The sequence below is a fragment of the Hemicordylus capensis genome, chromosome 2 (assembly GCF_027244095.1).
Source record: "Hemicordylus capensis ecotype Gifberg chromosome 2, rHemCap1.1.pri, whole genome shotgun sequence".
NCBI classification, from domain to species: domain Eukaryota; kingdom Metazoa; phylum Chordata; class Lepidosauria; order Squamata; family Cordylidae; genus Hemicordylus; species Hemicordylus capensis.
The window spans coordinates 162,404,938-162,432,708 of NC_069658.1; the positions used below are offsets into that span (position 1 = coordinate 162,404,938).

General features: G+C 43.9%; 1 protein-coding gene across 11 annotated transcripts in view; it reads left to right on the top strand.

The window, feature by feature from the left end:
- The window catches only part of CASR (calcium sensing receptor), a 123,827-nt gene that overhangs the window by 63,576 nt on the left and 32,480 nt on the right, over window positions 1-27,771 (top strand). For 9 of the 11 annotated variants that reach the window (XM_053303930.1, XM_053303928.1, XM_053303926.1 and 6 more), the window contains 2 exons: window positions 11,936-12,242; window positions 24,489-25,364. In XM_053303930.1, the coding sequence (XP_053159905.1) occupies window positions 11,936-12,242; window positions 24,489-25,364 (1,183 nt within the window). Of the gene's footprint in view, window positions 1-11,935; window positions 12,243-23,309; window positions 23,396-24,488; window positions 25,365-27,771 lie in introns of those variants that run through there. The other 2 variants (XM_053303933.1, XM_053303935.1) reach the window with 2 other exon arrangements.

Here is a 27,771-nt window from a genome sequence, read left to right on the forward strand (position 1 = left end):
TAGGGGTGTGTGTGTGTGTGTGTGTGTGTGTGTATAGAGAGGGTGGGGAGAGAGAATGAATTCAAACTCCAAACAGCACTCCATACAACTGCTATCTGGATCCTGGAAGGATACACTTAATGAAAAAGAATAAGTATAAATTTACTGTTAATCAGTATAACAAAAATATAACCGTATGTGAGCAAAACGTTTTGGCTTTTATCTTCTTAAGGTGCTCTGATGTTATTTGAAAGGCACAGTAGCTGCAGTGATGTTTATGAAATGTTTGTGATAGAGTATTTAGCAGTGTTGGATTATCAGCTGCTGAGATGCCATCTTCAAGGTTGAGGCCATCTGGTGTTAATATCTAGAAGTTAGCTCTTGCTTTCAGTTGGGCATGGGTGGGCATTTTGCCGCTCTACTGGTGCTCCAATAATCCTCCACCTGAGGCAACCACCTCACCAATCCCCATGAAAAGACTGTCCCTGTACTAAATTAGAGGAAGAGACTACACTGAAGGGGTTCCAAGGGATCCAAGACAATTAGATTTTCATTTATGAAAATCATAGCAATAGATTTGAATATTTATGAACAGAGGTTGCATAAGACACTGAAACATTAGCCTTGAACTTTCCTTCTACACACCTGCCACATTCAGACTTCCTGACTCAAGTTTTTTTGAGCACCACTCCCCTATAAACTTCATGTTCTTAAGACTCTTCCCACATCTCTCCAAATGCCACTATTAGCTCCAAGATTCAGAATAATCTTATTATTCAGATTATTCAGAATAATCTATCAAGTGCTCTTTACCCTACTCCTAGAGGAGCTGGTTAGGAAGGAAGAAAACAAGGACTATTGGGGTGAGAAGAGGAACGCAAGTTGGTACTGTAAAACATGCTATGCTTTAGGTTCAGTTCCCACTGAGACCATTGCCTGGGACCATTCATTCATTCATTCGATTTCTATACCGCCCTTCCAAAAATGGCTCAGGGTGGTTCACACAGAGAAATAACAAATAAATAAGATAAACAAAATGGATCCCTGTCCCCAGAGGGCTCACAATCTAAAAAGAAACATAAGACAGACACCAGCAACAGTCACTGGAGGTACTGTGCTGGGGGTGGATAGGGCCAGTTACTCTCCTGCTGCTTAATAAAGAGAATCACCACATTAAAAGGTGCCCCTTTGCCAAGTTAGCAGGGGTTAGCATTTCAGGATGTAGCCAGATTCCCTTCCAGTATCAGAGCCTAATTAGGGAGAAATAATGTGGGGTGGGGGCTGGATGCGCTCCTTGCTAACTAAGCAAAAAGGCACCTTTTAATGCGGTGATTCTCTTTATTCAGCAGGGGGAGAGTAGTTGGCCCTATCTACCCCCAGCACAGTACCTCCAGTGACTGTTGTTGGTGTCTATCTTATGTTTCTTCTCAGATTGTTAGCCCTTTGGGGACAGGGATCCAGCTTATTTATTATTTATCTATGTGAACTGCTTTGAAAACTTTTGTTGAAAAGCAGTATATAAATATTTGTTGTATTGGAGAAAAGAGATGCAGTATTGCGGGGGCGGGTTTCAGCATCTCATATGCTTTAAACTGCAACCTTTACCCCTGTTTGACATGTGTCAGGGGGATATTTAAAAACATGGGTCTGCAGCCATAATGTGTAGTTTGTCATTTTCAATTTATCACAAAAGCTGTAGTCTTCTGGTTTGAATGAGAGCATTATAGGAACAGATATCTGATATTAAACTAGTAACATGGAAATGACTGTGGAGTGAGCATGATCACAAACAAGACCTAAGAAATAACTATTATGTTCATTATTATTTATTACAAATATTCTTATACTGCTTTTCAACTCAAGTTCTCGAAGCAGTTTACATAACATAGCAAATCTAGTTGGGAAATAATTCTCTTTCCTCAAAGGACACACAATCTAAAATAAGGACAGCATCCCAGCGGCTACTGCTGTTGTCTATGCTTGGCTGAATAGAGACAGCTGCTCTGCTAAATAAGAGAGCCATTACTTTAAAAAGTGCTTTTTTGCCCAGTTAGCTGAGGTATCTTACATCTATTTCCAAAATAGTTGGAAATGTTATGATCCTTTTGGACACATAAGTGGAGCTCCTGAGGGCAAGAGGACTACCAGCAGACTTGGGGTAACCTGCAGATACGTCAGTTTCACAATCTGGAGGAAAAAATATCTAACGAATCCAACCCTTCCACCTGCCCCAGTGTAACTCAGTGGAGCAGAATGTCTGTGGCCTCAGAGAGCATTTAACAGACCACCAAGTGAGTGGAGCTTATGGACCTCAGTGGCAGGCAGGTGGAGGCAGAGGCACTCTAATCCATGGACCTTGGGGTCCCAGTCCGTGGCCTCCAAGGTCTGGGGGGCCTCCAAATGTCTGAGGGGGCTCCTAGAGCCACCCTGCAACTGCCCACCATGGAGTACCTACATGGGTTTTTAAAAAAAACTCAAAGCTGCTGCGTGGCCAAGGGGTGGTTGCCGGGGGGGGGGGGGGTTGGCCAAGCAGTCAACCTCCTCCCACCACCTACCCCCCCCGGTGGCAGCGGCGCAAGCGGTAGGGGAAGCAACCACTGGGCACATCCTCTCGGCCCAGCAGCTGTAGTGAACTGCGAAGCCGGCCTGCACAGTTCACTACAGCAACTGGGCCAAGAGGATGTGCCCAGCAGTTGCTCCCCCACTGTTGCCGCCACCGGGGGTGGGGAGGTCAACTATTCAGCTAACACACACACACACCCCGGCAACCACCCCATGGCCACACGCCAGCTTTGATTAAAAAAAACCAAACAAACCATGTAGGCTCGCTGCAGGAGGCCCCCAAAGGTAGGTTTGGGGGGGCCTCGTGGTGGTGGTGGGCCTCGGCGAAGTGCTGGTCTGGGCGCCAAAATAACCTAGGTGTGCCCCTGGGTGGAGGAGAGACAGCCCCTATGGCCATGCCCACCCCAACAGCCAGAGAAGCCAAGAAATACCGGCGCTCCGTCCCTGCGCATCCCCCCTCCACTATAGGATTATAGGATAGGATTCTTCTTTCGAATTGTAGCTTGTCCATCTTTTGTAATGGTTCAGATAACTCCTCCCTCCCCCACCCCACAAACTACCAAATATCCATGCAGTACTGTCCACTGAAGGATTTTGGACCTTCATTGTAATGCCTGTGACTTGAAGCATCACAAAACATATGCCACGGAGAGAGGATTTTCTGATATTAAAAATATTTATAAAGTTAAATTGTCCTTTCTATGCACCTAGGTTGCCACATGTCCAAGTTTCAGACAATCTGTCCAGGATGTAGGAAAAGTGTCATCCTGGATATGAAATGTCCAGGAATTTGAGTGGGAAGACTGCTTTAACTAATTCTACCAATTCTTCTGGTGCTTCTCTCCAGGCATTGTACCTACGCAATGTCAATGTTTTAAAGCCCCATATTCTTACCCTTTCTCTGGCACCAGTGCTGCTGACTGGCTAAGTTGGCTCTCTCTCTATGACTCAGTAACCCTATTCCCCTCCTTTCTGGATCACCCTAGAGTTAGCAAGGGTGGTATTGGGCCTCTGGGGCTAACTGTGAAGTAAATAGACAGAGAGAGCTGCCTTTTCTCTAGTTGCATTGTTGATGTCCCATTTCTCCTCCTCCTCCCTGAATCTGCTTCCAGGTACCCCGCTGTACTTCAAGGGAATTCTCCACGATTTGCCAGCCTCTTGCCCTTAAGACTGCCTCCCGTCCCAGCCCATTTCCTGTTCCTTCCCCAACTTCCTCATGGCCATAATGAAATTAGGCTGTGTCTCTGTTATAGGTTGAGAAGAAAGTTCTCACTTGTGGATTTCTAGCTCACATTTGGGATGGGGGGAATTCGGGACACTGCTACTACATGGTTTGACTTCAGATGGGGAAGTGAAATTGGAGGAGGCTGAGTGGGTGAGAGCAGTGTTGGTAGCCTTCCAGGCAGGTGCCATGTGGTGACAGCCTCCTCCCCTGCTTTTTGCCACCACTATTTCTTTACTGTGGAGCTCTTCTTGGTGGCTGACATTTGGTAGCTGCAATCAGAGGTGCAGCTAGGTAATTTTGGACCCTGGACCCAATGGGCTTACGGACCACCTCTGCAAAATAAGCATCCTCCCTGAATATATATGTTTCACCACAAACCCACAGGTCTGGGCCAGAGTGCATACACAACCCCCAAAGGATCCATACATCTTCTTGACCATCCAACACAAAGCTATAGATCTTGGCCAGAGTGCATTTGCCAAAAATAGATTTTTAAAAAGACTACACACGCCCCAATGGATTCACACAGCTTCTTGACCATTGACAAATTAACTAGGTCACAACACGTGTTCCTTGCTCCACAGTTAGAACACAAAACCAACTTGGACATATAGTGCATTTGAAAGGAAGAAAAACTGAAATCACGACACATGCCCCTTGCTTCAAAGTTCTTATGCAGGCCTTTTGATCGCAGTTCTCATGCAGTTTGGAAGACAAACTGACTTGAGCATAGGGCATTTGTTTGTTTGTTTTAAGTTTGTTTGTTTTAAGTTTTAAGTTTGTTGGGATGTAACAGTTCAGCTTTCACTACAGTACTCTGTGGAAAGAGATAACTCTTTCTGGTAGCTTTACTTTAGTGGGAGGGGGGTCATTAAAAACCACAGGATTTGCCAATTTCCTTGAAATAAAAATACACAGAGTCCTGCCATCTTGGGCTACATGTATGCCTAATTTCAGAACTTTAAGCCCAACCATTCTGGAAATGTAAAGCATTGGGCAAAAGGCAGGGGGCATGTTGCACTTTTTTTTATAAAGGCAAAGAGCAAAATCTGTCGCATGGGGGTGGAATGGTGGTCCAGAGTGGATTTAGTTCCAGAGGTTTTTGTAATTTTCTAACATGAAACCAGCCACTTATAGGACTTTTTTGAAGTTTTAAAAAATCATTAAAAATCAACAGATTAACTGGTCTTCTTCAAAATCAATATACAGTGTACTGCTAACTTGTACATCTGTGCCCAATTTCAAAACTCTAGGGTAATCAATTCTGGAAATGTAAAGGGTTGGGCAAATGGGGGGGCATGTAACACTTTTCAAAATTTATTTATTTATTTATTTATTTATTTATTTATATACTGCCTAGTATAAAAAATTTATGAAGGCATTGGGCAGATTCCACCACATAGGTTGCACATCAGTAAGTTGGCCAATCAGCTTCAAAATCAATACACAGAGTCCTGATTGCCCATTCTACATCTGTGCCAGTTTTCAGAACTCTAGGCCAAGCCATTCCAGAAATATAAAATATCCTCTTTTCCCTTGGGGAGCATCATGAGGCCCTCTAAGAGTGGGCACATGGACCTTGGCCCCCAGATATGTGCCTAACAGTGCCCTGGCTGCAATTTCCCTCCCATAATGACTTCTGTAGCAACACTACATCATAACATAGCACCATACATAGCATCATCATCATAAGCCAGCGGCTACTGAGAGGAGCTCCACCACAGGAGCTAATGAGATAGTAGAGAAGGGTCACCCTCTAATTTTAGCCTACTTTCCAGTAGGCTTATGAGATCACCTGGCATTCTGTGTGTGTGTCTGTGTGTCCCCCATATCAACTTTGCAACACCTAGACCAGTATGAACCAAATTGAGTTGTAGGGACACATACAGTGTAGTTTGTGATTATATCGTCCACCTGATCCAAGATGACGGATGCATAAACCTTTGAGGTGCAAGTGGGCTAACCGATTTGTGACCAAATTTCAATAGGGACACATAGGGATGCCCTAATGTGTAGTGATGTCATCCACTCCAATCCAAGATGGCGGCCTCATGAACGTTCGAGGTGCAAGCAGGCTAATTTGTGGACTGTCTAACCAATTTGAACCAAATTAGGCACAGTGATACACAGGGACACAGTATCACAGTGAGTGATACACAGGGACACCTCAGTGGCATAGTTTCTGATGATGTCATCGACCCTGATTCAAGATGGCCGACCCGTAAACTTTTGAGGCGCAAGTAGACTAACTTGTGAACTGCCTAACCAATTTGAGCCAAATTTGCTACAGCTGTAGGGGCACATGGGGAAACCTCAATGGCATAGTTTGTGATGATGTCATCTACCCCAAACTTAAGATGGTGGATGTGTGAATGTTTGAGCCGCAAATGGGCTAACTTGTGGACTGTCTAACCGATTTGAACCAAATTAGGTACTATTGTAGTGAGTGACACACAGGGTCACCTCAATGGTGTAGTTTGTAATGATGTCATCCACCCTGATCTAAGATGGCGGATGTGTAAATATTTGAGGTGCAAGAAATCTGCCTTGTGGACCTCAATTTGAACCAAATTTAGTCCAGTTGTAGAGACAGAGAAGGAAAGTAGGCTGATTAGTTCTTATTTGAACAACTTGTTTCATCTGTGTGTGGGATGAGTTTTGTTCTGAGAAGCGGTATCAAGGCAATGTGTGTGCATGTGCATTCAGAGTGGAGCTTTCCTGATTCAACCTGAGTGGGATCTAAAATTAACTGAGCGCACATCAAAAAATGTGTGAGTGTGCACACCTTAAAGGGAACACTGGTCACCAGCTGGCAGTTGCCTGAAAGATTGCTGCACCACCCACTTGTAAGTCCCCATTTTGGCTGCCTGCAAATGAGGTGGCAAGAATTGGTACTACTCCGTTGTCCATCCATGGAGTGAATGTTCTTTTCCTAGCCTCAGCTGCAGGGCCACCCCCACACAAAGACTCTTGGGGCACCTATTGTGTAGAGTTTCCAGTGAATATACGTGTTCACAACCTGGCAAGTGTGCAACCTCTTAAGCAGATTGCACCCAAATGTTGTGAGGCACTTTTTGAACTATATCACTGCTTAGCTGGTTTTTTGATCAAATCTGTGCTATATGTATTAAATACTTCATGGGCTGTTTTGGTTATCTGTGAACTGATGTTGCCTTGAACCATTAATGTTAATATTGTACACGCAGGGGTCAGGGGCGTATCTAGGGTGGGGCAGGCAGGGCACGTGCCCCGGGCACCACTTGAAGGGGGCACCATTTTGTAAAATTAATTTTTTTTAAAAAAATGGCTGCCGACAATAAAATGGCCACTGTGCATGCTCAAATGGCCTCTGGGAGGCCCTAGGTCATGCCAGGCCTTGCAAAGGCCATTTGAGCATGCGTGGTGGCCATTTTGTTTTCAGTGGCCTTTAAAAAAAAGATTATTTTTTAAAATGGTCACTGCAAATGCTCAAATGGAAGGCCCTAGAGGCCAGAGGGGGGAGGGGGAACCTTTGCAAAAACAACTCCCCAGACTTTAGGAAGCCCCCCAAAGGGGCTACAGGTTAAAAAAAATAAAAAAATTAATATAATATAAGACACTGTACACATATTCAGATTGTCACTATGTACAGAGAATCAGGGCTTGTGAATACTGAGCTGAAGCATATGAGCTAGGATTGTATTCATTTGCTCTTAGTTTGCTTCTTGTGATAAGTGAGTTAAATGTGATGTCTTGCTAATATGACTATTAATGGTGAGTTTGTCTTTGAATCAGTGTGAAATCCTTAATATTAAGGCCCACTGGGAGTTTCTTGCCCTCTTTCTCTCATTTTAACTGTCTTTCTGAAATACTAGAATATATTCCAAGCAGTGACACAGTTTACTCTGCATATCCTTCAATTATTTACAGAGTATCTGGGAAAAGTCAAATTCTCCATTGATTTTTAAAACTTATGTAATGGTGATGCTACAATGCATAGTAGAGAATTAGATAGGCACTTCTGTTTAGTTTTCCAAATACACCTCCACATAGTATTTGGGTATTTCATGAGCCCCAGCATACTGAAATCTGTAGTTTTCCAGCATTTTTTGGTCTGGCTATGTGCACTGCTAAATAGTTTTTGAAAGATTAAAAGATTAACGAGCCTGACTTGTATTTTTCAGCTGATATTATGGTAAAGTTATCTGAAAGATGGGTGTCAGATGCTTCGACAGGGGGCGCAATTTCAGTGCTTGCCCTAGGCGCTATTTCCCCTAGATACGCCTCTGGCAGGGGTCCAGGGGGTTTGGCCTCTCTTGATCCAAGCAATGATGCCTGGCTGGGGAGATCGTGGAAATGCCTCAGGCTATCTGCAATCAGGAGGTTTTTTTCTTTTTTTCATGAAAAAGCTTTGTTGTAAAAGAGGAATGGCTGAATTGTGATCTGGCAGCCTAATGCAGTACCAAACATATTTCAATAAAGCAGTATCTTGTTAGCTGCAATGAGCCTTAATGGAGAAACTTCCTATCTTAGAAAGCATACTTTTTGGGTTCCACGCATGCAGACTTGTGTTTGAACACAAGTCTATCTTAAGTTTTTTGTTTGTTTTTTACAGGAACAGTTTCCTCCCCCGGAGAAATTTATCTTTGAGAGGAGACTTTACGCATCACTTCTGCTCATATGGAAACTGTCAGGGTTGAATTGATCAGTAAGGTTATCAAGTGCATTAAGCTAGCTGGTTGGATGTTTTGATACATCTGCAAACATTGCTGTCTCTTTCCTTATCTGCAGCCGTGCTATGATGAACAATGTTTATCATGGCATTTTTATAGAAATGACTATTCCAATTCAATTTTTGGTTTGTCTTTCATTTGTCAATAGGCTTTTCTTTTCCCTTTCACTTGGGTAATCCGCACCAGCCAATCATGGTGTGATTTATTATACACCTCCAGAACTATACTAACTCTGCACCTGTGTAGATGGATTGTTGCACCAGGAAGGCCAGGATTCAAATTGCCCCTCAGCCACAAAGGTCACTGGCATTAGGCTCTTAGTATAATGTGTCCCAGGCCTAATATATACATCCAGCAAAATCAAATATAATACTTTACCTGGACTGCACCAGTTTAGGCTGCAGGCAGGAGTATTTGGTTTCAATCTTGCTCCATGAAAAAGCTTCATATGTGTAGATAAAAAAAGCATGCCAAAGAGAAGGTTAGGCTGATTTCCCTGACAAGCTAACTTTTTGCACGCAAAGTGTTGTGGGTTTCTTTCTTTCTTTCTTTCTTTCTTTCTTTCTTTCTTTCTTTCTTTCTTTCTTTCTTTCTTTCTTTTACTTTTTGACCAGGGAGCATTCCAACATGTTAGTCTTCACCTGTAGCCTAGAATAGTACAGGTGAGGAAAAGATTTGCTGCTTTTGCTGCACATATACTGTCCCTTAAAGGATTATAGTGAGGACAAACAGGGAATCCACTTTATTTTCTTTGGAGGGAGCATAGCAGTGGTAACACTAGCTTGGATTCAAACCTCGCTGGTATGAGTGGCAACCTTGCTCATGCATGTGGGACTCAGTATCCTGGTTTACACAATCATTCAAATCTAGGTTGAATGTTATTAGTGTTAACTAATCACAATAGCATTAGTGTGATTGTGTGAATTCATGCTAAGGTTGTTTATGGCCCAAGATGAACCTGAGATTCCCACCTTGGTGTGGGTTCACACAATCATGCTAATGTTGTTAACCCACATATAATCATAGTGGTCTCATAAGCCTTCTTTTCTTTGGAAAATAGGCTAAAATAGGCTTTAGGCTAGTCATGCAAAGACAAGTAATGAATGTCCTCAGCTGGACAAAAACAGCATCTTTATTCTACAGTATCACAACAACAGACAGCAACACCTATCTGTCTGTATCAGTTTGTTTGCAAACTGGGTGTTATCAATATATTGATGACACCCAAATCTATTTCTCTTTGTCATCAATATCAGGAAATGGCATTAGTGCCTTAAATGCCTGCCTACAGGCAGTAATGGGCTGGATGAGGGATAATAAACTGAAGCTGAATTCAAGCAAGACAGAAAGTTTCCTCCTTTAAGTTCCTCAAAGTAAAATATATGTTGTGTTTAAAAATAAAATGGTGGCATAATGTCTTGGTTTTGATGATCTTAAACTGACTACATGATTTGTTTAGCATGATAATAAAATAATTCTGGTAATGCAACTCTAAGCTAGTACAGCATGCTGTGTTGGGTCTAGTAAACACAATCAATCTAGGTTGTACTAGCACAGTTTCTATTCAAGAAGAAAGACCTCTAGGTCTTTTTTCAATATTCAGACATCCTAATACCTCCCCACTGGACTTTGTAAAGTTCTTTATGTTACATGCAGTATATTTCTTTTGCAAAACCAGTCAGTCCAGTATATTTCAGTCTTCCTTTGCCCTTGCAACACTGGTTCCAGTCTGGTATTGGCTCAGATCCAGTATGAAGTGACTTTCGAAGCCAAGGATTTGTTTGCAGACTGTAGTGTGTGTGTGTGTGTGTGTGTGTGTGTGTGTGTGTACGCACATCAGAATAACTTTGTCATTTTTTGTCAGAATATGATGGAGGTTTCCAGGGAGGGCTTCAAGTCTGTCTCCTAAATAGCAGACAGATAGGTCCCAGGGTTTCTTTCTAGGCACACTTTTGAAGTTTGACAGTTGGCAGCATCCACAGATGAGGGATAAGGAAGGGTGCTTCTTTAATGGGAGGAATGTCAATAGCTTTGTTATTTCTTGTCCAAATTGGATGAAAGTTACAGGACTGACAAGTCCCTTGGGAAGGTTTTCAGCACCCCAAATTGCAGAGGAATAGGTCCAGGCATTTCTTTGCAAGTACTTTCAAGTTTGTGGAAAGTTTAAAACAAAGAACCCTAAGAAGGGAGAGCAAGGGCCTTGGCAAATTCAGAAGTTCACACCCGGACAGCAGAGTAAGCAGGCACACAGATTACTTCGTCAGTCTTCCTCACAATGTCTTCTATTTAAATGGCAGCAGTGGTTACTAAATTTGCTCCTATACATATACATTAGCATGTGCAAATTTGTCTCCTTTATACTTTTGGGGGGCAATGTGTTTCCTCATTTTTATGTGATGTACACCTGGCTACCTTAAGTGAAACCAGGAAAGAGCTCTTCCCTTCCAGCAGTATGTTGCCAGGCAGCACCAGCTGTCTCTCTGGACCTAGGATGCCCCTCACACAGGCCAAGACTTGAGTTTTTTCACCATCATCCAATCCATTACTGATTCCAGATACCTCTTCAGGAACTTCACCATCTCACCCTGAATCTGTTGAAAAGGAAGTACAGCTGGATATCATCAGTATCAGGAAGTACAGCTGGGTATCATCACCCCTGCTAACTTGGCAAAGAGGCACCTTTTAACATGGTGATTCTCTTTATTTAGCAGGGGGAGAGTAACTGGCCCTATTCACCCCCAGGACAGTACCTCCAGTGACTGTTGCTGGTGTCTATCTTATGCTTCTTTTAGATTGTGAGCCCTTTGGGGACAGGAATCCATCTTATTTATTTGTTATTTCTCTGTGTGAACCACCCTGAGCCATTTTTGGAAGGGCGGTATAGAAATCTAATTAATGATGATGATGATGATGATGACACCACACTCCATTTATCCAGATGCTCTCATCCAGCAGTTTTGTGCTGTTAAAAAGTATAGAAGATGAAACTGAACCTTGAAGGACACCCACAGGGAGACATAATAGTCTCTCAGCCCCACTCTCTGGAACTTACAAGGACAAAAACTACTGCAAAACAGTGCTCCCCAGTACTACTCCGGGGGATGTTCTAGAAGGGTACCAAGGTCAGTGGTATTGAATGTTACTTAGAGATCCTGGTAAAACAACAGGATCACTCATCCCGTTACTTTAAAGATGGACCTTTGGATTGATCCAGTAGGGCACTTATGCAATGTATGAAATGGTCCTTTGTTCTTTATTCAGTTCAGCACACTGAAATATGATGTGTGTGTGTGTGTGTGTGTGTGTGTGTGTACACACACACACACACACACACATATATACAGACATATGTGTTTTGACCATGCTTTTTCATTTATCCAGACACCCTGTCTTCATAGTATTAGCTTATTTTTTCTACCTAGCTGTATTTATTTTAATTTCACCTCTTAATTTGTAGGTATAACTTCCGTGGTTTTCGCTGGCTGCAAGCAATGATCTTTGCCATTGAAGAGATTAATAACAGCCCAGCTCTTCTCCCCAACGTGACCCTCGGATACAGCATCTTTGACACCTGCAACACAGTCTCCAAAGCCCTGGAAGCCACACTGAGCTTTGTGGCCCAAAACAAGATAGACTCCCTAAATCTGGATGAGTTCTGCAATTGTTCAGAGCACATTCCATCCACGATTGCTGTGGTGGGAGCAACTGGTTCTGGGATTTCTACTGCAGTGGCCAATCTTCTGAGTCTCTTTCACATTCCTCAGGTACTGAATGTCCTCATTTTGCATACATGGAGATGGAATAGATGTGTGTAGATCTGCCTTGCAGTGATAGTCAGGGACACAGCACAGTTTTGAAGATAATTGTGTGTTCTTGTATCACTAATACAAAAACCCATTGATACCAGTGTACCAAATCATTTTATGTATCCTTTAGTCTACCTACCTCCTCTCGTCCCATGCTGTCCATTCATAGTGCAAGTCAGAGGGCCACTTTGCACATAGCTTTGATTATTATAGAATAGAAATTCTTCCAATAATTCTGTTTCCAGCTATATGCTGTAAGAGAAGGTAATAGCCATCAAAGAGTGCTTCATGGATCCTTGTCATACTAATGGCTTTCTCTGAGACAGTAACATGCATTAACTATTAGATAGAAGTGAGCTCCCATATCTAGAAATTGGAATGCAGAAAATTGTCCTTAGAACATGGAAGCATAAACAGGAGGAGCATTTTGGCTATGAAGCAAATGGGCCAGTAAAGTGATGTAGCATATGAGCAGGTGCTTTGTATCAAACATAATATGGCAAATGTCATCTAAAAGTAACATAATAAAAAGCATTTAGAGAGTGCTTTAGTGTGTTCAAAGGGCATTTCAGTGATCTTCACAAGTCTATAAAGTAGAGCAGCATTATTATTACCACATTGCCAGTGTGGGATGGGGCTGAAGTTGGTTGATAGCCTATGTTCATGGCTGAGGCAAGATTTGAACTGGGGACAACCCAGTTCACACTACACTTCATTAGCTGTCATATGCGGATCCCTGCTCAGACATACAATCTGTCAAGTGTGTGTTGTACTGTGACCTTTCTGATGGTGTACATCGATCTCGATGGCCTGGTTGCTTGGCTGGTGGCAGACATTGGTTGCATCAAGTAGTTGTCAGGGCCCAGATCTATTGAGGTGCCCATCAACCTGAAATCACTTCAGTCTACTTGGTTCAGAACATTTTGGAGCATTCTTTTCATTTATGCAGCTCATGCTTCTACTCCCACCCATCTGGAGTTATGGGGCCCTCCTAGGTCAAGAGACCTCAAAAAGCTGGATTTGCTGGATTAGCACTCTTCCCTACATAAATTGCAAGCCAGATTACCCTACCTAACACACCATATTTATCTCTCAAAATTCTCCCTTTGGCATTTCCCCTGAACTAAACTGATTGTGCTCTGTTTCAGCTCACAGAATCTGAAGGATTCTTCTCCCACAGCCTTCTTGAGCTCACCCCCACATAGGACACAGCTGAAGAGTCAGTTTTCCTGAGAGGCTCTTTCCCTCCATACCCTGCCTCTTGCTGCTCCTTCTGGGTCTTGGTCAGGAATAGCATAACCCTTCTTGGCCTGGGATTTTCTTCTCCCAGTCACCCTCTGGCTTTCCTGGCCAGCTGGTGCCTCCTGCTTTCCTAGGCTGCTGCTTCTGAGGTAATTGTCAATCACCCTGTCTTTTGTCTTCACTTGAATGTACCCACACAGAAACCCCATTTGGACGTTGTGTTCAACACTCCTACAAATGTACAGTGTACACAGATACAGAACTATATATAGGTACAGTGATTCACATGTCATGTTGGATGCAGGTACAGCAGAACACTTCCTATCTGTATCATACATTTGAAAGGCCAGTACCCAGGATCACTTTAAACGTGAACCCAAATACAGTCATGCACACAAAAACATGTACGAGTGCACAGATATCTATACACTTGTACAACATAATGTCTGAATGGGGCTAGAGACTCCCTACTGATTGGAGGACAGGACCCTGGATCCAGCTTCTGATTTATCCAGAATTTTATTCTCTCTATGGCTTAAACTGGGCAGATTTTGGCCCAATGACCATTTGTTTTTACTTATTCACCCAATTTCAGTTCATCAAATTTGCATATATGGAAGTGTTCAGAATGTACATCAGACAGGTGATTGACAGCTGCAGCAATGTATATCTGCCCTTTACTGTAGGCTTTAGCCTGTCATTCCTCCTCTTATGCAGACTAAGTTTAGAAAACACACAACAGCATTGTAAACAACAAATCAACTTTGTAAAGGCTCGGCCAAAGATAATTCTCCACAATGGGTTTATAGAGGGGTTTTCTGAATGGCTGTTCCTGATTTTTTGAACTCCCTTCCCCAAAAGTTCACTAAAAACATTTCCTGAAGGCTAAAGATAGTTCAGAAAGTCCTGTTTTTAAAATGTGAAAATTGCAGAGGGGAAATGGTTCAATCAAATAACCATTCCCTCTCTCTTAACCTGGCTTGGAGAGAGGCATAGAGCCCTTTCTCACAATTGGTGAGGAAGGCTGCCACATCATTAAGAGGTTAAGAGGCTGCTTCAAACAAGAAATGTTTCTTCTTCATAAAAAAATAGTTGCAGGGAGCTCAGTCCTCTATGGCTCATAGAGAGGAAGAGGTGTGTCATGGCCTGGCCTGTCACAACCCTCATTCACAGTAGTGACTCTGAGTTGGATGTGGCAGAGGTGTGGCTAGTATTAGCTCCAGTCCTGGAACATGACACGGGGCTAGAATCTGAGGAGGGATGACCAGCACTGGCTCCTGCCCTGGACCATAACAACAGACTGGAGCTTTGGGATGCCTCAAGGCTTGGGTCCCCCAAGGGGGCTCCCTCAGGGCCTGGGCTCCTTAGGGCAGCACACCTGGAATCCGAACCCACTACAGAGCCACGTTCTCCTACATTATCATGCCCCCCAATGTCTGCACATGAGCACTGTCAACCAGCTTGGCAGGAGTAGGCAGGAGAAGTGACAGACTCCAGAGGGCTGCCTCTTTAAGGCTTCAACTCTCTAGGCAGGCAGGGAGGTCCCAGGACGATGGGCTCGAGGAGCGTTGGGTCAATTTGTTCCCTCGAGGCCCTCCATGGTCCTGTACCCCTGCCCGGTGGGCAACCCAGGCAGGATGAGGTATCAGGACCCAGCTAGAGCAGGACCCCAAAGACGCCTCCCCTAGAGTGGAAGAGGTGGTGGCCTTTACAGGAGCCCTTGGCAATGACTATGGTTCTCAGTTCTGGAGGAATAGCCAGAGCCAGTCCCACAGAAGAGAGGTGAGATCTCAGGGAATCTGATGCTCCCCTCTTGGACCCTGGGTCCTACCTCAGGCCCTCTCCAATCACCCCTGAGACCCCAAGAGCAAAGGCCGCATCAAATCTGGGCCAACACTCAGAATCAGCAGAGGAGTGCCTCCTTGGTTGCCCAAGACTTCCCTTCTGGTGAGTCTGCTAATGAGATAGAGGGGAAGCAAATGTAAACACGGGTCAGGGCCAAACTATCTCCAGGAAGGGGAGGAGCCTCGTGCCCCTATATAAACTCTTCACTTGTTTCCTTCAGATCCTTGCTGATACAACAGCTCAACCTGAGAAGCTTCCTGGAAAGTTGGCTCCTTCAGTATGCTCCAGGTTTTCTCTCTGGTCTCCTACTCCAGCCTTCCTAATCCCCAGTTGTACAGCAGTTTCAGTCTCCAGCCCAACCCAACCCAACTCAACTCTCTGGTAATCCTGTTTGCCAGCTCACCTGCTTTGCCAGCCTCCCTCTGCTCTGCCCTTGGCAATTGCCCTGGTCACCAACTTCCAAGTTGCCTAGAGCATTAAACAGGAATACCCCCATTTTAAGGCTATGCACACAACTGCAGGGTGGGGTTTGGAGGGAACGCTGAGGTAAACTCACCTCCCCCCCTCACCCCACCAGACAATCCTTCCCTGATAGTGGGATTGTTCCCAAATGATCTGCGCTGCTTGGAGTAGTGCAGTTCTCCAGAGGCCGGAACAATGCATCCCAGTCTCCAGATATCACACAATGCACTACAAGGCAAGTGCGGTGCATTGGGGGAATCCCCCAGGAGTCGGGTACTCTACGCCAGTGTTTCTCAATCTGCGGACTGGTACCGGTCCGTGAGCTGTTGGATACTAGGGATATGCATGGAACCAGTTGGCCCGGTTCGGTTTGAGTCCGGACTAAACTAGAACCAGACTGGGCCAGTTGGGTCCAGCACCCCCTCAAACCCCACCCCGGTTCAGTTCAGTCTGGGGGGTTTGTAGACCTTTTTAAAAAATATATTTTTGTATGTCACTTACCCCCTCAGGGAGTTGTTGGAGGCGGCGGGGGTGTGTGTGTCTCGCAGAGGTTCCCCCTCCCCCTGCTGGCCTTCCTTGCAGCCCAAACTGGCCATTTGGCCAGCTCTTCAACCTGTTCTAGCCTTCCCCCTCTGGTGTGGTGGCCATTTTGGAGGCTGCTGCGCCTGCAATAGACCTCTGCATGACTCAGGCCACGCAGAGAACAATTGCGCAGGCATGGTGGCCTCCAAAATGGCCACTGCGCCGGAGAGGGAAGGCCCGAACGGGCTGAAGAGCTGCAAAGAAGGTTGGTGGGGGAGAGGGAACCAACAACTCCCCCGGAGGGGATAAGTGACATGATTTTTTTTTAAGTCCACGAACCCCCAAACAGTTGGGGGTTATTCAGTCTGGGGTTGGACCGAACAGGGTGTGGTTCGGTTCGACCCCGGACCATCAAATAGAACCAGCTCGACATTGAACTCGCTTGACGTCGAGCCGGTTTGCAAATCCCTATTGTGTACCAGTCTGTGAGGGTACTGGTCCCTCACACGTGGAGGAGCGGGGCCTGGGATCCACGGAGCTCATTTCTAGGCAGGCAACCCTCGTTGCTGGATAACGTTAATTTAGCTTCCTCAAATGAACATTATCCAGCAATGAGGGCTACTTGGAAATGAGCTCCGGAAAGCTCCCACTGGTGGCCCCTGCCGGCCCAAAATGGTTTTGGTTTTGGTTTGGGGGGTGACCCCTATACTAACTGCTGGTCTGAGAAACTGCACACGAAGAATGTACCGGTCCATGACTCTGAAAATGTTGAGAAACACTGCTCTAGGAACCCATACGACCCTGGCGGGTCAAGGGTGCCCTTTTAACTGTGGCCTCTAGCCAGACTTAAGGGTGCCCTTAATCCTGGCGCCAGGGTTGTGTGCCCGACTCCTGGGGCATATAGCACTGTGTGATCCATCTGTGCCCTGCCCCATCGCCAAGAATGCTCTATCAAATTCAAAACATTTATTTCAGTCCTTGGACTGTAAAAAGGCAAAACGCTAGTTCTGTCCTCTTCCTTTCAGAAGCACGTTTCATTCAGCAAATGTTAATTGAAAGCCTGCTCTATGTCGGTTCAGCCCATTTGCTTCCCTGTTCATTGCAGGTGGGAGGATTAGTGCTGAATTGCTTCTAATTTGCCCCTTGAATTCTCTTAATTACATTTTTTCAAGTGAGGAGACTTTAATTACTTGAATTAAATTTAATTGCTACTTTTCTGCCATTTAAAAAAAGAGGCGGGGGGGGAATGTGTACAAGAATTCCCATTAGCGAATTGGAGACCCTTCTGCACAAATCCCCTACTCTCACTTAATACAAAAATGGCTGAACTTGCAAAAAGGGAGGGTTCAGTTTTAAAGGCACAGGAGCCCTGAAGAAACAAGAGTGCTTTGTCTGACCATACTAGACAGGATGGTGCTGCTGTATTCTTCTAGCAATCTTTTTTGTTTTGTTGTTTGGAGGTTTGTCCCAATGGAGATTCTTTAGAGAGTGCTGGAGTGGAGTCAGAAAGAAAAGGAGAATGAGAAAAGGGAGTTCTGATTAAAATCCCAGTTAAACCTACCTAAGATTACTTTGTAATCTTAATGAGGGAAGCAGTTCTAAAACATTTGATGTTGAGATTTTGAACCAGCTATGTGTGTGAGCCTGCAAAACTTGTGAAAGTTCCTGCATCTTCCTTTCATTGCATTACTGGGCCTACATTGCTGGACTGCTGCGTTCTGTGGTGGGTGCTGCTGATTGTTTATCCAGCTTACTGATTTGCACAACCCCTGAAAGTACTTTTTCCTTATCAGTCCTGAAGTTCACTGGATGTCCACTGAAGCATGACTCAAATACCACCACCACCTTGTTTCTTGTCCACCCCAGGAGAACCTGCTCTTCCCTGGAAACAATGGAGGTCCTATTTCTGCAATTACCTTCTCACTATACAGAACTCTGGTTTTACTCCAGCAAAGCAGAAGGCTATATTGCTTCACTGCATGGGCCCTGAAGGTCAAATAATATATAATTAATTGCCCTTCCCTACTAACTTGGAAGGGGATGTCAACCCTTATGAAGCTGCTCTTTAAGCCTTAGATGATCATTTCTGTTGGAAATTCTCTCTGGTAGGAGAAACCCTTTTTCATTATAGCAGAGTGCACAGAGGCACAACACAGTGGAATTTAGTTAGGCATGTGTGTATGCTGAGAGTAAAATAATTTGTAGCCAGTTCATAGTTTCAAATCAATATAAGTGGTATTTATTAGAGAACTCCATTCTAGATAAGAAAGTGAGGAGTTAGGATCTCTAATCTATCTATCTAGCTGGATGCAGATGGATTCTGCATCTCTGCACACATGGTGCAGGGGAGAGGAGCTTGCATGTTGCAAGGTAGAAGGAAGGGAAGAGAAGCGAGAGAAGGAAGGAAGTGGCTGGAAGGAAGGAAGTCCCTAAGATTAGCAATCTACATATCAAAGGGATAGTGTCAGAGCAGTAGGGAAGGGATGACCAATGTCTTGACCCTCTAGCCCTCTGACTCACTAGTCTGTCCTCCACAGTCTTTGAGACAAGAGACAGTGCAAAGTCCTTCACTTCCAACAATTTCAACCCTACTTTAAATGTGAATGCTGAACGGTACAAGTTCTGTTCTAGATCCCAACTGCTGGGAAGTTTTTCACACCCAGCTTTTAGTTTTCATCTCTTTGAGATATAGTGTCTCTCAAGAGTCTCCCATATCACAGCTGCCCAGCTTCTTCTGCACCAGGGCTGGATGGTTTTTAAAGGTCCCCCACCACCACCACCCCTCCTACCTGGGGAAGCTGCCCCATGAGACATGGCCTCCTTGTGGTAAAGGTAAAGTAAACCATCAAGTCAATTTCAACTCCTGGCGCCCATAGAGCCCTGTGGTTTTCTTTGATAGAATACAGGAGGGGTTTACCATTACCTCCTCTCACGTAGTATGAGATGATGCCTTTCAGCATCTTCCCATATCGCTGCTGCCCGTGGGGGCTGGGAATTCCAAAGCGGAATTCCGATGTTTACCAACCTGCACAGTCCTACCAAATAGATGGTTCCATCCTGCTCCTTAAAATGCCCAGTATAAGTCACAATATGGTTACTAGCACCAGAGTTGTCACTGGTTAAAAAAACTGAAGGCAAAGTCTTGCAGACAGGAAGGTACCTAAAGAAGGTCTGTTGACATCAAAGCAAAATGTTAGACTACCAGATGGATCTAACACATACGCTAACGTGGAAAGAGGGACCTTTTAGAAGTGGTGACTCTCATATTTATCAGGGGGACTGCAACTGCCCCTATTCATCACACCATAGCATACCTCCTAGTGGCTACTGCTGGTGTGTTTCTTTTTGACTATGAGCGCTCTTCTTATTCATCTTCATGAATGAGAATCATCTTTTCATTCATTTTGCTATGTAAACTAGGGATGGGCATGGAACAGGCGGGGGCCAGTTCGAAGGCGGGGGGACACCTTCAAGGACAGGGTAGGGTGCATTTACCACCATCCTCCATCCTCGTTTCCCCCATTGGCGCTCCCTTAAAAACCAGACTGGCAGGGCAGCAGAGTACATCCCTGCCGCCCTGTCCCCTCTTCGGTCCGGATGTGACCGGAAGTAGCGTGCGCACACCATGCACGCACGCTACTACTGGTCACTTCCAGACCAAAGAGGGAACGGGGCGGCAGGGAGGTACTCTGCTGCCCCACCGGTCTGGTTTTAAAGGAAGCGCTGGTGAGGGAAACGCAGCGCGAGGTGGTAAGTGCACCCTCCCCCGTCCTTAAAGGTGTCCCTGCTCCCACATTCGAACTGGTTCGAACATGGGGTTCCGAACCTGTTCAGCATTCTAGGAATAGAACACCAAACAGGTGTTCACTGAACATCCCTAATGTAAACTGCTTTGATGACCCTTTTAAAAAGCAGTATATAAACATTTTGTAAAATGCTTTTATGTCTTTCAGTGATACTTTTTTTCAAGATTCATGGGTAAACATTACTTCAGATCAGTATATCTTTTTCATAATTTCTGAAGGTGATGGTCTTGGGTTTTTGTTCCCACCCTCCAGATACTCTTATAGGTCTATCAGATACCCAGTTACCTTTTCAGTAGTAACAAAAAGTGGAGATGCTTCTTTAGGAGGAGCTGGTCCCTGTGTGTTTTTCAAGGGCAGCTGTCTATTCTAGATGTTTTTCTGAAACAAAAAGGCTTATGTGGAAAGGTGAAAAGGGGTATGTGTGAAAAGCAGCCCATTCTAGATCTGAGAGCATTAAATATAAATTGCATAATGATAATGTTCAGGATGATTTTTGTGGAGGATCTCCTGTGGAATATCCACCACAGATGCTTGGTGTGCAGTCCCAGATTTAAAATATGCTTATTTTTATATATCAATCTGCCATCAGCACAGACTGTTCTGCCATTTTCAGTGTAGGGAATTGCCTTTGCAATTCAAAGCACATTTTTGTCCTGACTGTCCACACAGCCGCAAGTTTTTACAATGTGTATGTCAGTGTGTTTATATACCCAAGACTTCCGTTACAAATATTCCCAAATATTGTTGCCTGGGGACTGCAGACTTGACAAAAAGCATACTCTAGCCCCTGTCTTTGGGCTGAGAATTAAAAGCTCTGTGTGTGTGTGTGTGTGTGTGTGTGTGTGTGTGTGTGTGTGTGTGTTTATTGCAATCTACTGCAAGCTGTCTTGAGGATCTTTTTATTTAAAGGCAGCATGTATATCTAATAAATAATATAGTGTCACAATTGTTTCTCAGTTGCCATTGTTGACCTAGAATTTTGAGGGATAAGTGGTGCTGAGAGAGTGGGGCTTCTTTCTAAAAACTCTTTTGCTGAAGCAGTGGTTTCAATCGGAGCATGGAAGTGCTGAGAAGAACAATCTCATACCTACATGGTGTTGACTGCCATTTGTAGTATTACTGCTATATTTGTATACTACAACAAAAAGTCTTCAAAGCTTTTGAAAAAGTTATTTACTTAGCAAATGATATGAGAAGATGGTTCCCTGTCCCAAAAGGGCTCACAATCTAAAGAAAAGACCAAAAGAACAGCAAAGAGCAACAACGCTAGAGAGGCACTTGGTTGGGCTGAACAGGGGTAGTTGCTATCCCTCTACTAAATACAGTCCTTCCTTCCAACCACAAAACCCTGTGGTTGGCAAATTTGCAGTTGGCAAGCCATTGAAATGAATTGGAAATGGGGTTAGGGGAACGGAGATCGCAAAAAGACCAGAAAATAAAGGAATGTGTTTTTTAAATCAACAACCCCACCCCACCCCCCGGCACCCCACCGCCAAATCCCTTAATATCACCAAGAGTCACCCAGAGCAATGAGCAGATTGAACCTCTGGAAACTTTTTGAACCCCACAAAATAACGCAAAGGCACTTTAAATCATGAGGTGTGGGCAAGGGTCAGCAAGCGGAATGAGCGGATTGAACCTCTGAACTCCGCAAAATTGCTTTGAAAAAACCCTCAAATCACTAAAAAAAAAAAAAAAAAAATCCCCTCACCAACTGCAGATCCTCGGGTTGCAGTTAGCAAGACTGCACACAATTTCCTGTTCATTGATACTCAAAACCATGGTTGGTAAAACCATTGGTGAGGGGTGACTGTATATGAGTGCCACTATTTTAAAAGGTGCCTTTTTGCCCGGTTAGCAAGGGGAACTGATCTGGGTTAATTCCTGCTTCAGTTAAAAAATGACAAGCAAGTAAGATGGATCTTAGTGCTAAACGTAGAAGTTTTTTTTAAAAAATAGAGCGATTGTGTTTCTGATTTTTTAATTGTGATTTTTAAGGTTCTGTTGGCCACTTTGGAACCATTATGAAACTGAAAGAAAGAACATATCTAGTTTGGCTCCTAGCTATTCAAAGCAGTTCTGTTTCCCCCCGCCCCCCCGCCTCCAAAAAAGGTTTGAGAGAGCTGATGAGTATGTATTTACTAGGAAAACAAGCAGTACCACAATGGAATTTGACTCTGGTTTATTTAGACTGATATCAAAACCATATGAGCCATTAGCTAAGTGCTCACTTCAGTTGCTTTCAGCCATTATTGCATTTTTGGTCATAAGAGTGTTTGTCTGTACAGTGAGCAACAAGTGCACTTAGGCAGGATCCATAAAAGGATATATTTTTATAGTAGCCATAGAAAAATGCCAGTCACACTTGTTTCTGAGTTATTAAAGATTTTTGCATGATATGGAAGTCAGGATCATCTTTTGCGCATCACTCCTGTCTCTGGAATCAGTAGCAGCTTGCTTCCTAAGGCAAATAGCAGCTTAGTGGTGAGATGGTGGGTTTTCATCAGGACTTCACTTAACCTGTTGCTGTGCACCACAAATCCAATTCTGATCAGGCCTCTCTGTGGCTTTTATTTACAGAAAAAAAATATTAATATTTTAATATTAAAATGGTTCTGTGCAGAATTCAGGGAATTACAGGCTGATTTCCTAAACATCTGTTCTGGGTAAATTGGTAGAAAGCATAATTAGATAAAATTATTAGTAAGCGTACAAAAGAGCCCTCCTTGCTAAAGGAGAATCAGCAAGACTACAATATGTTCCAGACAGTACTTGCCTTGTACAGTAAATACAAGTTTATGAATAGGGGTGACTTGGTAAACAAGACCATTTGGGGGTGGCTTGGAGGGTTGAGAGCTCCTAACCCATTAGTAACACACAACCAGAACCTCTGTCTGGGTCAGCAAGCCCAGGAAACACATGATTATGCCAATCTATTGTTGAAATCAGTAGCTGCAAGCCCTTCCCCTCCATGGAAAGTCCTCTGTGGCCTTGCATGACTTCCCAGCAGGCTTTATACTCCAGCTGACTGGAAACACTCATGACAGCAGCAGCTGCCCTCCCATTGGTCACGAAAGAGCAGGAGGTGGACCCAGCCCTGCCAAAGCTGTGCCAGCTTCACAGGATCATAGAGTGTGATTTGCAGAGTAGCACATCCATGGATGGCAGCTCCTGTAGCCACAGATCTTTGTTGTTTCCATGTAAGGGAGGGCCTGCTGAGTCCGGGTAGAAGAGGTGAGTGGGTTCACATGATGAGAGAATCAAAGTAGGGGATTTCTCCTCTCCTCCAGTCTTGGTTAAGAGCAGAGGAGAACATTTGGGTTACCCTTCTTTGAGCAACTTGGGCTGTAGGGATTTTGTGATTTCACATGATCATGCAAATGTGGGTAGACTGCCTCCTCCCTTGCGTTTGATGCATGTGTGAGCCAGGTCACTGTGTACTTGGGCTTAAAAAATGTTTTACCAAAGGCTCTTGAATAAGCCTAGCAGCAAACCTAGCCGTAGCATGTACTTTGTGTGCAGAAGATCCCAGATTCAATCCCTGGCATCTCTAGGTAGGGCTAAGGAAGACTCCTGCCTGAAATCTTGGAGTGTTGCTGCCAATCAGTGCACATAATACTGAGCTAGATGGACCAATGGTCTGAATTGGTATAAGTTCCTATGATAAGAGGACAGGTCCCCTTATTGGCTGATAATTAAAGAAAAGGAAACAGTAAACTGACAGTTTTCATATGGAAGTAAGAAGTGAGTTCCCCCAATAATCTGTACTGGGTCCAGTGATTTTCAACTTGTTCTTAAAAGATCTGGCATTAGGGGAAAGTAGCGAGGTGTTTATTCTCACGAATCCTTACAACAATTTCATAAGATATTTAAGGTCTGTTATTCCCCTATTTGAGTTCATGGTAGAGGCAAGGTTCAAACCAGGGAAGTCCTGATTCTCAGTTCAGTTTCTTAGCCATTACATGACACCAACTCTCTTCTTAAAATGTTTGAATTCCACCTTTTCACAGGAAATTCATTTTCAAGTATGTGAGCAAAAGAATTGTAGCACATCATATTTTTTTCCTCCACAGTTCAGGACATTCTGTACCTTGGTAGATGGCGTACTAGACTATCTGAGGTAAACACAAGGAAAGAGAAAAAAGTAACACCTTTAAAAACTTTAAATGATTGGGTTTGGTGCATTATATATACAGTGCAAGAATTTTAATCCAACAGAATTCTGTTGGCAAGAACAAACAGAATCTTTCAGAGTTGTGTTTGCTGCAATTGTTTTTATGTCGTTTATTCAACACTGAATTATCGCTTGTTTGCTCTCCTCTTTCAGGTTAGCTATGCTTCATCCAGCCGGCTCTTGAGCAAAAAGAATGATTACAAATCTTTTCTGCGTACTATTCCTAATGATGACCATCAAGCCACTGCCATGGCAGACATTGTTGAGTACTTCCGCTGGAACTGGGTGGGAACCATTGCAGCAGATGACAATTATGGCCGGCCAGGAATTGAGAAGTTCAGGGAAGAGACAGAGGAAAGAAATATCTGCATTGACTTCAGTGAGCTCATTACCCAGTACTTGCCTGAGGATAAGATTCAGCAGGTGGCAGAAGTTATCCAGAATTCCACAGCTAAGGTGATTGTTGTCTTCTCTAGTGGCCCAGACTTGGAACCTCTGATCAAACAGATTGTCATACATAACATCACTGGCAGGATTTGGCTGGCAAGTGAAGCGTGGGCCAGCTCTTCTCTGATAGCCATGCCAGAGTTCTTTCATGTAATGGGTGGTACCATTGGATTTGCTCTGAAGGCAGGGCAAATCCCTGGCTTTCGTGGCTTTCTGCAGAAGGTACATCCTAAGAAATCAGTCAACAATGGATTTATCAAGGAATTTTGGGAGGAGACTTTTAACTGCTACCTGCCGGATGGTAACAAGAATTACCCAGGTTCTGCTTCCTTCCACAAGGGCCGTGATGAAGGCACTGGAAATGGCACAGCTGCCTTCCGTCTTCCATGCACAGGGGAGGAAAACATCACCAGTGTGGAGACTCCATATATGGATTATACTCACCTGCGGATATCTTATAACGTGTACTTAGCAGTATACTCCATTGCCCATGCTCTGCAGGAAATATACACTTGTACGCCTGGGAAAGGGCCATTCACCAACGGATCATGTGCAGATATCAAGAAGGTTGAGGCATGGCAGGTACGTTTCTCATTATAATTTGGAATGTCTGTGTGGTGTTTTACAGAATAGATGGACTTTTATTAGAGAACGTTTATCCTAAATTGAGCATTAGCTCTTCAGGGCTAAAGACAAATGTGTTATGATGTTCTTAGTAAGGGTTTAGAGATGGCTAGGATGGGGAGGGAGGAGATGGGGTGTAGATGGTGCATTCCCTCCAGATTCAGAGGCTCCTGCCATCTAGGAGTCAGCATTGCCCATACAGCCTATTTGCACCTGTTTGTATTGGCAAAGGGCCCTCATTGATCATACTGGCATGCAGGAGGGGCCAGGGCAGAGGCTTACATGCCAGGGGGCTGGATTCTTCAGCTCACATTCAGAATCCGTTCTTTCATCTTTTCCCCTCTCTGCCACATTCAGCCTCTCCTCTGTACTGATTCACTTATTAATTCATTCCTGCGCCCCACTTTCTGCCAGTTTCATGACAACTAGTCATTGAATGCATGAAACAGCCGTATTGGAAAAAGTAGTAAACTGTCCTGAAAATGTAGTGTGGAATATTGCAGGAGTAGGAGCAACTCTGCAGGCAGATTATGTGTGAGCTGCAGCTACAGCCTGGGAATTGATTTGGGAATGTTGGCTTCACCGGCACACCCAGCAATGCTGCACCTGGGCACATCTCTGCAGTCCTCTTTCCTGTGGTGTACAGTCCACTTCTCGTCACCTAGCTAGCTTACTGGTGTTTTCCCTCACAGTCACCTTTTTTCACTCTTAAAAAAATAATTTCATGCTGTATACTGTACGCAATTGTTTGCACAACCCTGAAGACCCACCATCTGTGACATCTTTGGCTGGTTATTGGGGGAGTGGATTGGAGGTCGCTTTAGTTCTGGGATTTTCCACGGGTGACATGTGCCTTATTTTCTGCTTTATTATTATTAATAATTATTGTTATTGTTATTGTTATTGTTTATTTTACACAGTTTTTGTGCATTTGCATCTTTGCCCAAACTGCCTATGTTCGGGGACTGCACCGCTCTACCTGCTGTTCTAGTACCTGCAACATTACTGCTTCTCTATGGCATTAACAATTCTATACCCCTCATTTCTGACTTTCACCTGGTGGCCATTTTCCACCATCTTTTACACCTTCAACTGGCAGACATTTTAAGCCCATTTTTCTGCCTTCACCTTGTGGCATACCTAAGAAGTGGGTGTGTCCCATCCCATCTCGGTGTAACCCAGGAGAACAATGGAACACATGGAAGGAAATATGCAGTGCACCTTTTATAATGCAGGAGTTTGTGTATGTTGAAGGAGTCAGCATAGTGGAATATGGCATGTGAGTTGTGTGGGTTTGTAGGATTGTGTATATTTACTCAACAGGAGTAAATTGCTGAGGGTTTACAACCTGTGGAGGGATTATGTGGGCATCAGGAAGCCCAAAGGGTACTCTTGCTCAACAAAAAAGTAGATCAGGGTGCTTTCTGCACATGAGTATGTTAAGTGATGACTGTGGGAGGCAGACGTACAACTAGGTAATTTTGGACACTAGACCTAATGAGTTTACCAGGGAGCCCCCTGCAAAATAAGCATCCTTTCTGTATATATACATTTCACCACAAACCCACAGGTCTAGGCCAGAGTGCATTTTTTTGAGGGAGACTACAATCCCCAAAGGATCTATACATCTTCTTGATCTTTCACCACAAACGCACAGATTTGGGCCAGAGTGCATTTGCCACAAAAAACCAAAAAGTCTACACAAGCCCCAATGGATTCATTCAGTTTCTTGACTGTTCACAAACTAACTGGGATACAACTTGCTCCACAGTTCAAACACAAAAGCAACTTGGACATATAGTGCATTTGAAAGGAAATTAAATTAAATTAAAACCACCACATATGTCCCTTGCTTCACAGTTCTCATGCAGACCTTTTGGATCACAAACCAACTTGAGAATAGTGCATTTGTAAAAATAAATAAATAAATTGTTGTTTGTTTATTCAGATGTAACATTTAGTTTCACTTTCACTAGGTGTGACGTACTCTATGGACAGAGATAACTCTTTCTGGCAGTTTACTGCAGCAGGGAATAAATTCATTAAAAACCACAGGATTGACCGGTTTCCTTGAAATAAAAACACAGAGTCCTGCTATCTTAGGCTACATCTGTGCCCAATTTCAGAACTCTAAGTCCAGCCATTCTATAAATGTAAAGCATTGGGCAAAAGGGGGGTGGGGTGCATGCATGTTGCACTTCTTTATGAAGGCAAAGGGCAGAATCCTTCACATGGGGATGGATTGGAGTGGGAATTTCCTACCATGAAACAAGCCATTTATAGGACTTGTTTTGAAGTTTTTTTAAATTTAAAAAATCATTAAATATCAATGTATTAATCAATCCACTTCAAGACCAATACACAG